At 40.2% G+C, this 13,945-nt stretch overlaps 2 protein-coding genes across 5 annotated transcripts in view; both read right to left on the bottom strand.

Annotated features, from left to right (window-relative positions):
- Window positions 1-629: 629 nt before the first annotated feature.
- On the bottom strand, window positions 630-7,188 carry btf3l4 (basic transcription factor 3-like 4). Of its 2 annotated transcripts, none has more exons than XM_061977995.1 (6): window positions 7,065-7,188; window positions 6,739-6,800; window positions 6,184-6,297; window positions 2,545-2,746; window positions 1,025-1,084; window positions 630-899 (listed from the first exon to the last, which is right to left on the bottom strand). In XM_061977995.1, the coding sequence occupies exons 2-6, from the start codon at window positions 6,790-6,792 to the stop codon at window positions 853-855; spliced, it is 477 nt and encodes a 158-aa protein (XP_061833979.1). In that variant the 5' UTR covers window positions 6,793-6,800; window positions 7,065-7,188; the 3' UTR covers window positions 630-852. The 2 variants fall into 2 exon arrangements, with proteins under 2 accessions (XP_061833979.1, XP_061833980.1); XM_061977996.1 differs by having other exon boundaries at window positions 7,039-7,181.
- Window positions 7,189-10,152: 2,964 nt separating this feature from the next.
- ptgfr (prostaglandin F receptor (FP)) overlaps window positions 10,153-13,945 on the bottom strand; it is a 103,839-nt gene continuing 100,046 nt past the window's right edge. For all 3 annotated transcript variants that reach the window (XM_061977993.1, XM_061977992.1, XM_061977994.1), the window contains 2 exons: window positions 10,956-11,764; window positions 10,153-10,882 (listed from right to left, as the gene is read on the bottom strand). In XM_061977993.1, the coding sequence (XP_061833977.1) occupies window positions 10,517-10,882; window positions 10,956-11,750 (1,161 nt within the window). In that variant the 5' untranslated portion in view covers window positions 11,751-11,764 and the 3' untranslated portion in view covers window positions 10,153-10,516. The remainder of the gene's footprint in view (window positions 10,883-10,955; window positions 11,765-13,945) is intronic.

The raw sequence follows: 13,945 nt of genomic DNA, 5'->3' as shown, positions 1-13,945 counted from the left end.
CCACTGCACAGCACGCTTTGCATTGGACTTGGTGATGTATGGCTTAGATGCAGCTGCTCGGCCATGGAAACCCATTCCATGAAGCTCTCTGCGTACTGTACGTGGGCTAATTGGAAGGTCACATGAAGTTTGGAGCTCTGTAGCAACTGACTGTGCAGAAAGTCGACGACCTCTTTGCACTATGCGCTCCAGCATCCGCTGACCTCTTGTGGCTGAGTTGCTGCTGTTCCCAAACTCTTCCATTTTCTTATAACAAAGCCGACAGTTGATTTTAGAATATTTAGGAGCGAGGAAATTTCACGACTAGATTTGTTGCACAGGTGGCATCCTATGACAGTTCCACGCTGGAAATCACTGCGCTCCTGAGAGCGGCCCATTCCTTCACAAATGTTTGTAGGAACAGTCTCCATGCTTAAGTGCCTGATTTTATACACCTGTGGCCGGGCCAAGTGATTAGGACACCTGATTCTGATCATTTGGATGGGTGGCCAAATAAATTTGGCAATATAGTGTATGTTGTTCATTGGTTTCCTCTCATTAGATTGTGTGGCTGTCCCTATTGTTGTGGCCAAATCAGCAGGCTTAGATGGACACTTTTGGTTGGTCAATAATGAGCATAGCACGCAGGATCTAATTAAAAACGGCCTTTTTTAATTGGGTTTATAAACAAAAACAATATGACAGCTACAATAAATGACTAGCAAATTGGCTCAACCGCTCATTTTTAAGAAATTCATATTTTAACTGTGGACCGTCTGGTAAAAGAAAAGTCTCTGGTGTGTGTGCATGTCTGTGGAGGTCCAGTCTGATATGTCCTGGGCGAAATTTCTGGTTTCAATGCAGTCACGTGCGTCAGATTGCTTCATTCTTTGATGCTTCGTCAAAGTTCTCCACCAAATCTGTACGGCAACAACACAATTGTATCTTTTTTATACAGAAAACAACATTGAACAGGCTACATCTTCAAATATGTTTAGATCCCTTCAACGCTGAATAATGCGTTCGCATGTTAAAAAGTCCATACCTGGAACGTCATCATCCTCTTCCTCTATGTCCTCTGCTTTTGGAGCTTTGTTGTCAAGAACTGGAAAAAAGAAAAGACACATTCAAATATCTCCTATGTGACAGGAGCACTCTGCTGTTTTTAAGGGCTGAGTGCAAAGGCATCAGTCAAAAGTCTGTGACATTTGCCCACCTGGTCTGGCCTCTCAGTTGATTACCTGACTGTAAACTGGTGTTGTCCCGATACCAATATTTTGGTACCGTTACCAAAATGTACTTCAGTACTTTTCGGTACTTTTATACTTTTCTAAATAAAAGGAGACCACAAAAAGGCATTAATGGCTTTATTTTAACTAAAAATCTTAGGGTACATAAACATGTTTCTTATTGCAATCGAAGAACAATTATGTCCTTAAATAAAATAGTGAACATACAAGACAACTTGTCTTTTAGTATTAAGTAAGCAAACAAAGGCTTCTAATTTGTCTGCTGACGTATGCAGTAACATATGGTGTCATTTTCCATTTTATTATTTTGACAAAATTATTAAGGACAAGTGGTAGAAATTTGTTCATTTACTGTTAAAATCTGCTTACTTTCTCTGTTAACATGTTCTATCTACACTTCTGTTAAAATGTAATAATCACTTATTCCTCTGTTTGGATACTTTACATTAGTTTTGGATGATACCACAAATTTAGGTATCGATCCAATACCAAGTCATTACAGGATCATACATTGGTCATATTCAAAGTCCTCATGAGTCTAGGGACATATTTCCTGAGTTTATAAACATAATATACATTTAAAAAAAAGAAAAAAGATTTTGTGATGCTAAAAAATATCGATGTAATCATAGTAGTATCGACAAGATACGCTCCTGTACTTGGTATCATTACAGTGGATGTTAGGTGTAGCCCCACCCATGGCGTTTGTTTACATTTTGACGCCGGTGAGCTACGGTGTGTAGTGAAGGATGTTTAGCTATTCCTCGTCCTGCAGGGATGATACTTGTAAGAAACTTACTTTATTTGTCGCCATGGAAGCGAGGATTAGTGATTTAGAAGTAGCTAAAACACTGCCGACTGGGGCTGGACTTTAGCTGCTAGCTAGCTAGCCATGTCTTAAAGCACCTCTTCCTGAGGGCGTTTCAGTGTTATAACTTCACCTTTATCTTTAGTTTTAAGCCAAAATGCGTCCGTTCTCCCTTTTCTGTCTACACACTGTGTCCGCTTTTAAGTACCGGTACTCCGTGATTGTGCGCTGCCGAACATGCTCGTCTGCTCGTAAACCAGCAATGCCACGACGTGACGACGACGGAGGGGGAGAGGGGTGGGGGACCGGTACTTTTTAGAGGTGGTATAGTACCGAATATGAGTCATTAATATTGTGGTACTATACCAATACCGGTATACCTGTACAACCTTACTGTTAACTATTGAACGGGTCAAAGCATGGAACGGCCCAGGACAGTATGTGAGTGCGCCTGAAACTCTCGGGGACTGTGAATAATGCTGACGTAACTCCTTGTCTTGTACACACCATGCCGTGGGAACTGCTCGGCCAGTTTGCGCAGGCTGCTGAGGCTGTCGGTCCCCAGCTGGCTGAGGATGCCGGGCAGCATCTCCGTCAGCTGCTTGGTCTCGGCGTGACCCGTGACGGAAAATGTGTTGGCCGACAAGGAGGCTTGAACTTTGGGGTTGTTGAAGTGGATCACCGTCCCATCGTCCTTAATCATGTTGACCTGAGAAAGAGGAAGTGTCACAGCATCAATTTACACTACAGAATAGGGCTGCACGATTTTGAGAAAAAATCTAATTGCGATTTTTCTTTTGGAAATTGATTTGCGATTTTTATATCTTATACATAAAAATGCATAAAGCTGCAAAGAAGACATGTTACTTCTTGACTGTCAATCAACATATTTTTGTTACAAGGTGCCACACATTAGAACAATATGCAATAATTTACCTTAAAGGGGAACATTATCACCAGACGCATGTAAGCGTCAATATATACCTTGATGTTGCAGAAAAAAGACCATATTTTTTTTAACCGATTTCCGAACTCTAAATGGGTGAATTTTGGCGAATTAAACGCCTTTCTATTATTCGCTCTCGAAGCGATGACGTCACATCGGGAAGCAATCCGCCATTTTCTCAAACACATTACAAACACCAAGTCAAATCAGCTCTGTTATTTTCCGTTTTTTCGACTGTTTTCCGTACCTTGGAGACATCATGCCTCGTCGGTGTGTTGTCGGAGGGTGTAACAACACGAACAGGGACGGATTCAAGTTGCACCAGTGGCCCAAAGATGCGAAAGTGGCAAGAATTTGGACGTTTGTTCCGCACACTTTACCGACGAAAGCTATGCTACGACAGAGATGGCAAGAATGTGTGGATATCCTGCGACACTCAAAGCAGATGCATTTCCAACGATAAAGTCAAAGAAATCTGCGAGCGGATGAGGGTATGTCTACAGAATATATTAATTGATGAAAACTGGGCTGTCTGCACTCTCAAAGTGCATGTTTTTGCCAAATGTATTTCATATGCTGTAAACCTAGTTCATAGTTGTTAGTTTCCTTTAATGCCAAACAAACACATACCAATCGTTGGCTAGAAAGCGATCGCCGAATTTGTCCTCGCTTTCTCCCGTGTCGCTGGCTGTCGTGTCGTTTTCGTTGGTTTCGCTTGCATACGGTTCAAACCGATATGGCTCAATAGCTTCAGTTTCTTCTTCAATTTCGTTTTCGCTACCTGCCTCCACACTACAACCATCCGTTTCAATACATACGTAATCTGTTGAATCGCTTAAGCCGCTGAAATACGAGTCTGAATCCGAGCTAATGTCGCTATACCTTGATGTTCTATCCGCCATGTTTGTTTGTATCGGCATCACTATGTGACGTCACAGGAAAATGGACGGGTGTATATAACGATGGTTAAAATCAGGCACTTTGAAGCTTTTTTTAGGGATATTGCGTGATGGGTAAAATTTTGAAAAAAACTTCAAAAAATAAAATAAGCCACTGGAAACTGATTTTTAATGGTTTTAACCCTTCTGAAATTGTGATAATGTTCCCCTTTAAAAAATATTTGGCAGTAATCAGAACAAATGGTGGCTATTTTGAAGAAACTACAATATAAAACATGTTTTCAGTTATTTCACCTTTTTTTGTTAAGTACATAACTCCACATGTGTTCATTCATAGTTTTTATGCATTCAGAGACAATCTACAATGTAAATAGTCATGAAAATAAAGAAAACCCATTGAATGAGGAGAAGGTGTGTCCAAACTTTTGGCCTGTACTGTACATTCAATGACAGCTAATGCTAACTATCTAAGTCGCTATCATTAGCTATCAACACCCAAAACTAAAGCGCGTGCATGTGTTAAGTACGTACGTAGTTATGTTATTGCGTCCCAGAAGCCATTAGACGGTGGGATATAACCTTGGAAAGTTAGCGCACTCTTGACATCTATGTAAATGTTGTAAACAGCCCCTTTAATGAATTAAAATATATTGTCCATTGGATGTGCTCATATGGATTAAATCCACCAAATGTACTTATTTTTGCGAGGTAGTGAGCCTTTGGATTAGGGAGGGTCCAGTTTGTCTCAGTACGGTCCTTTTATTTTTTTCTTCCGTACCATCCCTTTTCATTCAATTTATTGCTCCCTCTCTATCTGTACCGCGGAAACAGTACATACTTGTAAACAAAAACTTTCGCCAACAGAAATGGCAACCGCAGCCCCGTAATGCGCTGCAAAATCATGTACCGTTTTGAGCTCTGTTACGTTCTGCAGCCGACACACACAACCAATTACCGTATTTTCTGGACCATAGGGCGCACCGGATTATTAGGCACACTGCCGATGAATGGTCTATTTTCTATCTTTTTTCATATATCAAGCGCACCGGATTATAGGGCGCATTAAAGGAGTCATATTATTATTATTTTTTTCTAAATTTAAAACACTTCCTTGTGGTCTACATTACCTGTAATGGTGGTTCTTTGGTCAAAATTTTGCATAGATGATGTTTTACAGATCATCTTCAAGCCGCTTACCGACAGTCAAAGTCAGGATGCGCTGTTTTGTGGTCTTATTTACGTGGCTCACCTTCGACAGCGTCTTCTCCCCGTCATCTTTGTTGTAGCGGTGTAGCGTGGAAGAACGGGAGTGGAAGAAGTGTCAAAAGATGGAGCTAACTGTCTTAATGACATTCAGACTTTACTTCAATCAATACCGGAGCAGCATCTCCTCATCCGTGGCTCACAAGTGCAATAACAACGCCGGAAATGAGTCCCGTGAAAAACTGTTCGCCGGAACTCTCTAATAACTAAAGTTCCTTGGGTGGATAATGTTAACTCACCAGACCGGTATGTTTTAATGCTTTCATGGCGAGTTTACTGACAGATATAAGTAAGAACTTAACACAACTTTAATCATAGAAATGGCAACAGCGGAGGATGAATGCCCCATAACAAGAAGATAGAGAAAAAGAAGAAGCTTATCGACTACGGTGTCATCACGGACTACAAAGGCGGATGCGCGCAATTTTTCAGGACTTATGCAGATCCCAAATACAGATCAGCAGGTACCAGAAGGTAAGAAAAGGTTCTTATGCATAATGTTGCGAAAAAAAACCGCCAGATAATATGTCTTACCTTACACACACACACACCATAATAATACTCGTATGTTGAAGCACAGTACAATCCATCAAGCGGTGCGGCTTCATAGCTTACCAAAGTCATACTAAAACATTTTGATAGATTTTTGAGCGCCGTGTGTAATGTTCTATATTTTCAATGGAATATTGAAAATCAACCCATTTGGTTGAGTTTTTCCTTGCCCCGATGTGGGATCTGAACAGAGGATGTCGTTGTGGCTTGTGCAGCCCTTTGAGACACTTGTGATTTAGGGCTATATAAATAAACATTGATTGATTGATTGATATAAAATGTTGGTGTTGTTTACCTGAGTCTACACGTATCTCTTGTGTGTGACTGCCATTATATTGCAGTCTACACGTATCTCTTATGTTTAACTGCCATCTACTGGTCACACTTATCATTTATAGGCGCACCGGGTTATAAGGCGCACTGTCCAGTTTAAAGAAGAAAAAAAAGGATTTTGAGTGCGCCTTATAGTCCGGATAATACGTGTACCTCCTCAATCCCGGCAATGTTGTTGACCGCCAACTTCTTTAGCGAACTTTGAAGCTTTTTGTCATCTGACGTTGCGGTCCTGTGAACCACCTTCTTCTTTCTGCGTGCAGAACCCTGAAACCACAGCAAATATATGACTATCCTAAATAAAAATGCAAACCATAGCAGATCACACATTTCTTTTGTGTGCAAAAATGTAGGAAACTATGATAAAATAGTCTATTTATGAGCATCTGTAATGACTTAAGGTGCGTTTAAGACTGCTTGGAGGGCAGGAATTGTTGCACTTTAACAGATATAGATGATAAATACACATAGGTTAAATAATCTTCTAATTCACGGCAAAGGCGCTGCCATTGATATGACGTCATGTCTGTTTATTATGGAGTATAAATCCAGACTTTGGCCTTCCAATGAACGTTGCCTTTTTAGGAAATCTTTACATTTCTGACTGCTCAGATGCCTTAAACGCACCATTAGCAAAGCATGTCTGCGTCAACGTGTATTGTTATCTTACGTACCATCAAAACAAAGCACTTCCGGGTCTGTATTTACCTTTCCTCCTATCCGCACTTGGGCTTGAAGTTTGGCCAATTTCTCCTGATTCATCTTTTCACCTATGAGATACAAAGAATTAGTTTAGGCTGAACGACGAATACAAGCTCTGTTAATGTTAAATGTAAAGATTATTTTCCACGAGCACACACACACACACACACACACACACACATAGCATGAAGCGCTAGCTGTTAGCTGCCTACACCTCGCGTGACAAAAACAACACAAGAGGTACACAAACACTCCGTAAACGACACCCGACTAGTACACGAACATTCCAATGTATTATTCCAAAACCTGTTCCAGTGTCCAGGGAAACGTACAAGGTTAAAAGATTGGGATTTTGAAGAAGAGCGTTTTAGTCACAAATGTGCATGGGTTTGTTTTCTTCCTCGTTTTTTGTGTTAGCAAGTTGTGCTGCCACCTATAGGATAGTTTGGGTATTACGTCAACAAACACCAGCGACAGACAATGGAAGTTAAAATTATAATTTGACTGATTTCTTGTTTTTCTGGGGGCAACTAAATATTAGTTTATGCCAGAGGTTGGCTACCCAAAACGTTGAAAGAGCCATATTGAACCAAAAATACAAAAACAAATAATCTGTCTGGAGCCGCAAAAAATGAAAAACCGTATGTAAGTTTTGATTTATTGATTGAAACTTTTATTAGTAGATAGCACAGTACAGTACATATTCCGTACAATTGACCACTAAATGGTAACACCCGAATAAGTTTTTCAACTTGTTTAAGTCGGGGCCCATGTTAATCAATTCAAGTCTTACAATGAAGGCAACACATGACGTTTTTGATTGATTGATTGATTGAAACTTTTATTAGTAGATTTCACAGTACAGTACATATTCCGTACACTTGACCACTAAATGTTAACACTCGAATAAGTTTTTCCAACTTGTTTTTTTTAAGTCGGGGTCCACGTAAATCATCCATCCATCCATTTTTCTACCGCTTGTTCCCTTTTGGGGTCGCGGGGGGCGCTGGAGCCTATCTCAGCTACAATCAGGCGGAAGGCGGGGTACACCCTGGACAAGTCGCCACCTCATCACAGGGCCAACACAGATAGACAGACAACATTCACACTCACATTCACACACTAGGGCCAATTTAGTGTTGCCAATCAACCTATCCCCAGGTGCATGTCTTTGGAGGTGGGAGGAAGCCGGAGTACCCGGAGGGAACCCACGCAGTCACGGGGAGAACATGCAAACTCCACACAGAAAGATCCCGAGGCCGGGATTGAACTCACGACTACTCAGGACCTTCGTATTGTGAGGCAGATGCACTAACCCCTCTTCCACCATGCTGCCCCCACGTAAATCAATTCATGGTAAAGTGTAAGTAAGTGTCTATCCATCCATCCATCCATCCATTTTTCTACCGCTTGTCCCGTTCGAGGTCGCGGGGGATACTGAAGTGTCTATATAATAGCCTACTATCAAAATGACCATGTGTCGCAGGCTGAACAAATCTTTGTTGACAGAAATTTGTACAACATTAGTAAATCAGAGGCTCCTCAGAAGGTGAGATAACTCCTGGAAATGACTGTTTATTAATGGTCAAAAGTATAGATGTGTGTGTCCAAGTTAAAGGAAACGGCAGGCTGTCTTCTTTTAATAGATGTATTACAATCTCTGGCAAGCTCGGTAATTTTTGCTGTGGTCTGGAACAACATGGCACACAAACAACTATCATAAATGCAGCCAATATTACATACAGATAATGTGTCATTAGACATGCAAAACTAAATTATATACAAAGAGGATGAAAGTAAAGAATATTAAATGAGCTCAAATATACCTACAAATAAGGCATAATGATGTACACACAGCTAGCCTAAATAGCATGCTAGCATTGATTAGCTCGCAGTCATGCATAACCAAATATGCCTGATTAGCACTCCAACAAGTCAATAACATCAACAAAGCGCACCTTTGTGCATTCACGCACAGCATAAAACTTTTGGTGGACAAAATGAGACAAGGAAGGAGTGGAAGATTTTACATGTAAACAAACTGTTGCGTCACGGTCCACACTAGGGTGGGTTCAAGAACCGCCGAAATTAGTAGGACAAAATGATGTTCATCAAATTCTCTCATCAATGAAGCATACACACAAACATATTAAACAGTGGGCTTTCTAACAATTGGGAAGGTTTGTGTCATGTTTGTCCTCAAACAAAAAACATACTAAAACAAAAAAACTATTCTCCCCATCTTTTTCCATTTTCAATCCTTTTTAAAAAATGCTCCAAGGAGCCACTAAGGCGGCACTAAAGAGCCGCGTGCAGCTCGAAAGCCGCGGGTTGCTGACCCCCGGTTTATGCCCTGGTAAAGTTTTAATTTTAATTTTAATGTACATTTTGATTTTGTTTATATTTGAATGCAAAACACAAATAATGTTTAAAAAATATACATATTATTGTAATAGTTATTAATCAGCCACTTGTCATTGTTTCATCATAATTTACAATTGCACTTGAAATTATTCAATCCCGTTTCTAATTTACATGTATAACACACACACACACACACACACACACACACACACACACACACACACACACACACACACACACACACACACACACACACACACACACACACAAACAATGTTTATATATGTATATATTCAGTTCATAGTAGTGTGCAGTAAATTAACAAAACAAATAGCTGGGTAGGTCTTTATTGTAATTGCACAAGTGCAACAAAACTTTGTTTTCAGCACAAATCTGTTCAAGATTAGACAAACAAACAGTGTACAGGGTTACAGAACAGGAACACAGATGGGTCGCCGCAAGGCACCCCATAAAAGATGGGAAAAAGGTCAACGTTGGGGTGGATGAGTAAAAAAATACAATCTAGACTGGGCTCCTAAGGGGACCCAGTCTGGAGCGGGGAAAAAACTCCATAGCAAAGCACATATACATATTACAACATACAACTCAAGACTTGCAACAGAGGAGAGGGTGAGGGGGCTACGGTGGCAGGGCTGCAGCTCTTCAGGCGCTGCCCAGCCGTCCATCACCCCTAAGGGATTTGCGTCAAGGGCGTTGGATGGGGGGTGGGGTATTTGTGTGTGGTGTATATTTTTTGTGGATGCGTGTGTGTAAGCCTGCCGCGTGTGTCTGTTCCGCGGCCTTGGTGTTGTTGCAGCCGCTTGTCAGTCCAAAGTCAACAACAGGTGTGTGACCATGAGAGACAAGAAGGGAGTTTTTTGTGTCTTTGCCGCACTGTCCTTCGGTAGAGTCTCGAAGCCAGGGAAACAATCCAAATTAGAATGTTTTGTATGCGAGTAAAAATAAAATTTGCATCACACTCTAAACTTAAAAAAAACAAGTCACATTGTAATATTAATGTTTTATTCATTCATAGGAACACACAGTCGTGAAAATGATTGTTGCTTTAATATAGTCGGATAGGAAAAGGTGTCATTAAAACAAATAATGATTATATATTTCGTAAGCAAACTAAACTTATCCGCAGAGAGGCACTGCTTGTCTGTAATTTGTATTCAAAATGATAACACTTTGACAACACGACATAAATATCAAGGGAACGTGAAAATCACACAGTAATAATAACCTATACAGCACATTTAGGTAAATAAACGTATCGTAATGGTGTGATTATGTTAAAGGGCTGAACATTAGTTATATAATACACTGTACATAAGACATATAGTTTAAGAACTGAGTAGATCATTTTGCAAATATAATTACACATCCTTGACAATATTGACCATATTTCCCTTTTCTTTCAGCATTTCTTCCATACAGATATGACCACGTGGAACACTTGAGTGTTCGAGTCAGCAGACAGAGTGATTCGAGTGTTTTGCACAAACAGTCCATCAAAGCAACGGCATTCACGTGGGCCGAATCTGCAGCTGCTCGACGCGGAGTTTTGAAGGAAGCTGTGCTGCCACTGCACCGGTTCCTGGAGGGCCTTGGACCTGCAGCATCTTTGTAACATCAGGTAGAGTTTCCTCAGCACTGCTTTCCTAAGAAGTATGTAGACCCAGGGGTCCAGGATCTGGTTCCACGTGGCCATGCGAACCGCAAACAGGAGACTGTCAGACGTTGGCTCGGGTTTGTCTTTGGAGCTCAGGAAGATGACACAGATCTAAAAAAAAAAAAAAAAAAAAAAAAGTCATATAACGGAAGACGAAGACATATCGAGGGACAATTATGCTTACCAGTAAAGGCCCCCAGCAAACACAGGAAACCAGCATGATGGCCAGCAGCTGGCAGATCATCTCGATGTGGTAAGATGTTCCTCTACTGTGATGCCTGCGGTGCCTTGTGGACAGCAGCAGAGAGCAGCTGGTCACAGTATTGCAAATGATAGAGAAGAGCAAGGCCAGCAAGCCCAGCAGGGAGAAGAACAGAGGCAGGAACACATCCAGCCAGTGTTTGGGCTTCCCCAGATGGAAGAAGCACCAGCTCCTGGATCTCTGAACCCCGTAGGACTTCAATAACAGCACGGGGAGCAGGGCCACCAGGGCAGCGAGCAGCCAAATGACGGACAGCAGCTTCCTCATGTGACGGAACACCAGCCCTGTGGAATGGAAAAAGGGCCTGGTGACCCCCATGCAGCGCTCTATAGCCATGGCGCAGCCCAGGAACAGTGGGGTCAGGCCGAAGAACACCATGCTGGCTCCAAAAAGGTTGCACATGTAGCCGTGAGGGTCAAACTTCTCCCAATTCTTCTGCCGGCTGTAGACGAAAAGCACGAGGGAGCCGTTGACAAGGTGGCCCAGCAGGTCGATGACCACCAGGCTGGTGGCGAACACCAGGAAGGGTGCCTTGGACTTCAGAGGAACACGCTTGGAGGATTTGAGCAGGATGTAGAGGGCCAGGCTGTTGGACAGGATGCCAAAACTCATGGAGATGACAGAGGTGGTGATCGACGGATCCTTCTCGACAGAGGTGATGTTTGTGGGGCTGACGTCTGACCCGCTGTCCAGATCAGCGCTTTCACTGGTCGACATGGCGGACGTGAAATCTGGAAGGTAACGTACAATTCATTTGGAACATTGTTTTCATTTATCTGTAAAATATAATGACGTCAATTAATCATATTAATCACACTTTTGGATTTGGATTAATCATGATTAATCACAGCTGGTTATTATACGACTTGCGAAATTTTAATTAACTGAAAAAAAAAAGACTGCAATCGGTCAGATCTCTTAAAAAAACAGGTATCGAAGAATACAGACTTGCATACTTGCGTCCAAAATCCGTCGCGCGGAAGGTCCAAAGTTTAAAAAATATATATATATATATATTAAGTACCAATGATTGTCACACACACACACTAGGTGTGGCGAAAATGATTCTCTGCATTTGACCCATCACCCTTGATCACTATATGTGTATATATATATATATATATATATATATATATATATATATATTTGCGTGTATACATGATTAATGCGATAACCTTTTGTGATTAATCACATGGGTCAACTCTTTATTTTTGACAGCGCTAATAAAATACTAAACATGAAAACTGTTTTCTTTCTCTCAAAAGAACAGAATTATAAATATTATCAATGCATCATGTACAACAACATTAAAAGCAGTCCTCCGCAGTGCAAAAGCAGCAAAATATACTGAAATGCAAACGCATATTGCAACATAAACCTAAACTAGAGGTCAGAGGTGTTAGTTGGGAGCAAGCAATAATTGGGGAGCAGCTGGTATTTACCGAATTTGGAAAAACATAATGAATAACAATGAAAAAAAAAAAAGATTTGGAGTACATGAGAAAGTGTAAAGGAGAATGTAGAACACATTTATTAACAAGTATACTGCACAACACAGCAGGGACAGACCCAATGTTGTAATATAATTCATTCGTTTTTCAAAATGAATCCCTCAGCCAGTACTATTTGCACGTAAGTGTAACATGCGTGAGTTACACAGTAACAGCTGAGTAGTGTAGCTAACATTTTATAGCGCATGCAGAACTAGAGAGAGCCACTGGCTGATGACCACTCATGACATTTCAAATGTAGATATACTGCCAACTTGTAGAGTTAAAGGATGACCAACATTTTAAAACAATACAACAACTTCGCTTAATGTATAAAATGAATTTGGCAGTTATTTGCCATGATATCAATTAATTTTTGAGTAATCGGTAGATGGAATGCCCCCCTTTTACATAAACATAAACTCAGGAAATATGTCCCTGGACACATGAGGACTTTGAATATGACCAATGTATGATCCTGTAACGACTTGGTATCGGATTGATACCCAAATTTGTGGTATCATCCAAAACTAATGTAAAGTATCAAACAACAGAAGAATAAGAGATTATCACATTTTAACAGAAATGTAGACAGAACATGTTAAAAAAGAAAAAAAGCAGATATTAACAGTAAATGAACAAGTAGATTAATAATTAATTTTCTCCCACTTGTCCTTATACATGTTGACAAAATAATATAATGATAAATGACACTATGTTACTGCATAGTCAGCAGACTAATTAAGTAAGTAAGCCTTTGTTTGCTTACTTACTACTAAAAGACAAGTTGTCTTGTATGTTCACTATTTTATTTAAGGACTTAACTGCAATAAGAAACATATGCTTAATGTACCCTAAGATTTTTTGTTAAAATCAAGCCAATAATGCATTTTTTTGTGGTCCCCTTTATTTAGAAAAGTACGGAAATAATTTTAGTACCGGTACCAAAATATTGGTATCGTTACAACACTACCCTGGACACATGACGACTTTGAATATGACCAATGTATGATCCTGTAACGACTTGGTATCGGATTGATACCCAAATTTGTGGTATCACCCAAAACTAATGTAAAGTATCAAACAACAGAAGAATAAATGATTTTTACATTTGAACAGAAGTGTATAGAACATTTTGAAAGAGAAAGTAAGCAGATATTGAACATAATGAACAAGTGGATTAATAATTCATTTTCTACCACTTGTCCTTAATTTTTTTTTTTTTACAAAATAATAGAATGATAAATGACACAATATGTTACTGCATATGTCAGCAGACTAAATTAGGAGCCTTTGTTTGCCTACTTACTAATAAAAGACAAGTTGTCTTGTATGTTCACTATTTTATTTAAGTACAAACTTGCAATAAGAAACATATGTTTAATGTACCCTAAGATCCATCCATCCATTTTCTACCGCTTA

The sequence above is a fragment of the Nerophis lumbriciformis genome, linkage group LG18 (genome assembly GCF_033978685.3).
Source record: "Nerophis lumbriciformis linkage group LG18, RoL_Nlum_v2.1, whole genome shotgun sequence".
Taxonomy (NCBI): domain Eukaryota; kingdom Metazoa; phylum Chordata; class Actinopteri; order Syngnathiformes; family Syngnathidae; genus Nerophis; species Nerophis lumbriciformis.
Note: the sequence above shows the minus strand (reverse complement) of the source record. Positions and strands in the feature narration are given on the sequence as shown.

Coding starts and splice junctions, on each gene's coding strand:
- btf3l4 (XM_061977995.1), bottom strand. CDS start 6,792: ATGAATCAGGAGAAATTGGCCAAACTTCAAGCCCAAGTGCGGATAGGA. Junction 2,747..6,183: donor ACATTGCCGGGATTGAGGAG/GTACACGTATTA, acceptor CCTCTTTCTCAG/GTCAACATGATTAAGGACGA. Junction 1,085..2,544: donor CGAGCAGTTCCCACGGCATG/GTGTGTACAAGA, acceptor TCTTTTTTCCAG/TTCTTGACAACAAAGCTCCA.